This window comes from Eimeria mitis, genomic scaffold (assembly GCF_000499745.2).
Source record: "Eimeria mitis Houghton genomic scaffold, Emh_scaff1205, whole genome shotgun sequence".
NCBI lineage: Eukaryota > Apicomplexa > Conoidasida > Eucoccidiorida > Eimeriidae > Eimeria > Eimeria mitis.
This window is the reverse complement of record NW_013568199.1, coordinates 1,095-4,880: the sequence shown is the minus strand read 5'-3', so window position 1 is coordinate 4,880 and position 3,786 is coordinate 1,095. Positions and strand designations below refer to the sequence as shown.

The 3,786-nt window shown below is 51.5% G+C and overlaps 1 protein-coding gene across 1 annotated transcript in view; it reads left to right on the top strand.

Annotated features, from left to right (window-relative positions):
- EMH_0031840 (uncharacterized protein) overlaps positions 1-3,786 on the top strand; it is a gene marked incomplete at both ends in the record, with an annotated part of 8,823 nt that overhangs the window by 4,132 nt on the left and 905 nt on the right. The window contains 9 exons of the mRNA XM_013494571.1: positions 3-63; positions 701-1,023; positions 1,239-1,484; positions 1,613-1,697; positions 1,933-2,000; positions 2,335-2,500; positions 2,607-2,768; positions 2,885-3,038; positions 3,136-3,341. Coding sequence (XP_013350025.1) covers positions 3-63; positions 701-1,023; positions 1,239-1,484; positions 1,613-1,697; positions 1,933-2,000; positions 2,335-2,500; positions 2,607-2,768; positions 2,885-3,038; positions 3,136-3,341 — 1,471 coding nt within the window. The remainder of the gene's footprint in view (positions 1-2; positions 64-700; positions 1,024-1,238; positions 1,485-1,612; positions 1,698-1,932; positions 2,001-2,334; positions 2,501-2,606; positions 2,769-2,884; positions 3,039-3,135; positions 3,342-3,786) is intronic.

The window sequence follows — 3,786 nt, the reverse complement described above, 5'->3', positions numbered from 1 at the left end:
GTGAAGCTGGCACATTGTGCCTGGAAAGAGCCACAAACCCGGCTCCTCGAGACGGCCTCACAGGTGTGTGACGGCCTCCCCTTTATATGCCCTTTCTGATCCCTGCGTGGCGTGGAGCGGCTGTCTAGAGGGAAGACATACCACGATATTTGTGTCCCAGTTCATATATCGAGGCAGGGCAGCAGATGTTTACACCGCAGTACTTGTGACGCAGAAACGCTAGATCAAGCATCCCAATGAATTTATGTGTTTATTGTACTCACCATGCAAGTCGTACTTTCCTGAACAAGCGATGCAGCAACAAGTAGCTGCGATGGCAGATCTCGCACTGGCACCTCACTGGCCGCAGTATAGCGCCCGTGACGCATCAACATGACCCGAAGATGACGAAACGCAGCATATGTACCTCCGTAAAACAGTTGCCCTCATGGTGTATCCCGCTATGCTTGAATCATGGTTGCTAGGCTACAAGCGATACTTAATTTAGTTTGGCAGTTTCGTGCTCTGTTTGCCCATAACACACTCTGTCTGTTGAACAGGCATGCATGTTTTCTGCTTTCTTTGTAATCTCGTACAGGGAAGGGAAATCCTTGTATACAGCACGACGCAGTTCAAGTGTTCACTAGGATAAATGATATATGATTCATTTTGCCTGGCTCTGCTATCTACTTAAGCTTTTCACTTTGTCTCTTGGGTTCAGCTGTTCAAGCGCTGATGGGCACTCCCCTTACATTAGGCATCAAATGTCCTCATCGCTCCGGCGCTTTGCTTTCAGGAGTTATCTGCCCCTCTCTCGGTTACTGCGAAGCGGGTGCAACGCAACTTCAAGCTTGTCCCGATGGCCATTTCAATCCATACGAAGGTGGCACATCCGATACGGACTGTCGAAAGTGTTTTGCCGGAGCTTACTGCAAAGTTGTCGACAACAAGCCTGTCGTTGGGCCTTGCGCTGGAGGGTACTCCTGTCCAGAAGGCTCTAACAACCCCAAGGCTCAAATTGCCCCAAAAGGAACGTATGCCCCTGTGGGCAGCGCCCTTCCTAAGCACTGCAAGCCGGGAACGCATGCTGAAACAGAAGGGTTAACAGAATGCCTCCCGTGTCCCGCTGGGTACTACTGCGATCAAGCGGTGCGTCGAATCATTAAATGCTGAATAGGCATAACGTTGGTGATCTCGGTTTACCTAGAAAGTATGCTGCATGGCCATCTATTGGGTTAAGGGTCAAGTTGTGTGATTAGGGTATGGGCGATACCAACCTGATACGGAAGGATTGCAGAGAGGGTATGTACTGTGAGGAGGGCTCGATAATCCACAAAAATTGTCCTGCGGGTACTTACAACCCCGAAAAACGTGGAGCGAGCATCGACGCCTGCCTACCGTGCCCGGCGGGAGAATACTGTCAGACGGAGGAGCTGAAGGCACCCTCAGGAAAATGCGCTGCCGGCTACTACTGTGCAACGAGAAGCACAAGCATCGCACCCCTTGTAGGAAGCTCCTTTGCAGGCAAAATTATCACTAAGCGTACTAACGGCAACCCGTTGCCGTGGATGTGCGGGCTTGCTTTCTTCCCCCTATCGAAAACGCCAGTCCCATATGTGTAACTTTTATTCAGGAAATGGATTCCTTCGGGAATGGGCCTTGCCCAACAGGTCACTACTGCCCTGAGGGAACAACAGAGCCCGTTGCCTGCCCTGAAGGTACCTATCAGCCTTCGACGCGTGCCTCTAAACAAGAAGAGTGCATTGAGTGCAAAGCAGGCTGGTACGTTTGCATCCCATAGCAAGTATGATTCCCTGCAGAGCAAGATGAGCTTGAAATTGAATGATGAGTATTCTCAGAGTCATTCATCAACTAGAATTGTACGGCGTGGACACTGACTTCTCGTCCGCACATCGTAAGTCTTCAGGCTGACGGCGACTGGTTTCTTTGCAGGTACTGCGAAAACGAAGGGCTCAGTGAACCGACCGCCCAGTGCTCACCGGGGTACTACTGCGAAGAAGGTGAGATGCAGTCAGGATACATTTCAGGTTACTGGCTGAGAGTGGAATGGTCAGCCAACAACCTGAATGGGGTAGCATTCAAGCTCAGCCTGACTTGCTCAAGTGTCAGTCTGGTCCCCTTCGTGTGCTGCCTGCACAGGAGAGACGCAAGCGGAGCCGGCCGGGAAAAAGTGTCCTGCAGGGCACATGTGTCCACTTGGTTCAGCATTTAAAGTCCCTTGTCTCCCTGTGAGTAAAATAAAATCCAACCCTTGGTAGAAGTTTCACTGGATCCATGCAGAGAAGCGAAAGCGAAACGTCTGCTCCAATATACTGTGGTGCGGGTGAATCAAAGGGAACCTACCAAGATATGCCAGGCAGCACATTCTGTAACGTGTGTCCTGGGGGCTACTACTGCCCACTGAAGGCCGAAGTTAGTTTTGATGCACGATACATCTGCCCAGAGGGATCGTTTTGCCCTAGAGGATCCAAGCATGGCAAGGAGTACCTTTGTCCTCCAGGTGAACAGATATTGCGCAAGAGTTGAACTGCACGCCGCTGGCGAAACGTAAGCTGTGCAGCTAAGTTGCAAGCTGCTTTACCGCTCTTGTACGTTCGTATGTTCAGGTTTTTACAACCCATCACAGGGCATTTCGTCTGTACTCAGCTGCTTGCCTTGCCCTCCTGGGAAATACTGCAGAACTGCAGGCCTGGCTGCGGCAAGCGGAAACTGTGCAGCGGGCTTCTATTGCGCCGGCGGAGCCCGTTATCCTAATGAAGTGATCGACGGTAAGCTCAACCAAACCCCGCTGTTCGCCTCCATCTAGAGGTATCCAAATGCCACAAAAATCACCGTTGAAACAGTCGGTCTAAGATTAGTCACCGGCAACTGTGATGGGCCGCAGAATGTGTGTTCGAGTCGGGCGTTCTGGGGAAGGGAACTGGAACATGCACGTCAAGGGAAGATCCGTTTTCTTCGAAGGAGGAAGCCGAAGAGTTCTGTAAGAAGTCAGATGAATGCGTTGGGATCGAAGAGAAGGAGGATTTGTTCTACGTCAGGTTAGTGTTCATTCTTTCCCTGCAAGCGCTGCAACCATTCATTGCTCCAATCCTAAGAAGACCCATGCATAGAACTAGCATGCTCTCTTGACCGCAGATGCGGGGCCGTGGAGGCTCCAGACGAAGGCGTTACAAGCATATTCTATCCAAAGCTCTGCATCGAGGCAGGTCTCTGCCCAATCGGATATATCTGCCCCGCAGGGACGGGTACACCCAAAAAATGCCCTGCTGGAAAATATTGCTCGTCCATGGGTCTTGACGCTGAATCAGGAGACTGCGCAGAGGGCTTCTTCTGCGAAGAAGGTTAGCAAGGGCTTTTAAGCCATCAATGCCCCTGCGTTTTTGCTCCCTATACCAGACGGCGTTCGACACGCCGTTCGCCGTAGCATTCCACCTAACTGAGGGCAGCATGGGTTCGATGCCGCGTATGCAGGCTCAACGGAACCTTCGAAGGCTGCAAATGCATGCCCTCCCGGTTATTACTGTCCAAGAGGAACACAATCAAAGAAGCCGTGCCCCGCCGGGAAATACTTGCCTGCATCGTACGCCACCTGGCCTAACTACTAAGACTCAGCTCCTTATTCCACCGTGTAGTATTCCTCATCCCACTGAGTGCAGCCTAGATCATCAGGCCCGTCTCGTTATCTAGAGGCAAAGGGTCCGGAGAATCTTCTTGTGGAAACTGAAGCACACGTATTCTGATTAAGCGCAGTGAACCTTCTGTCTCTATAGGGGAGCGTGGAAAGAG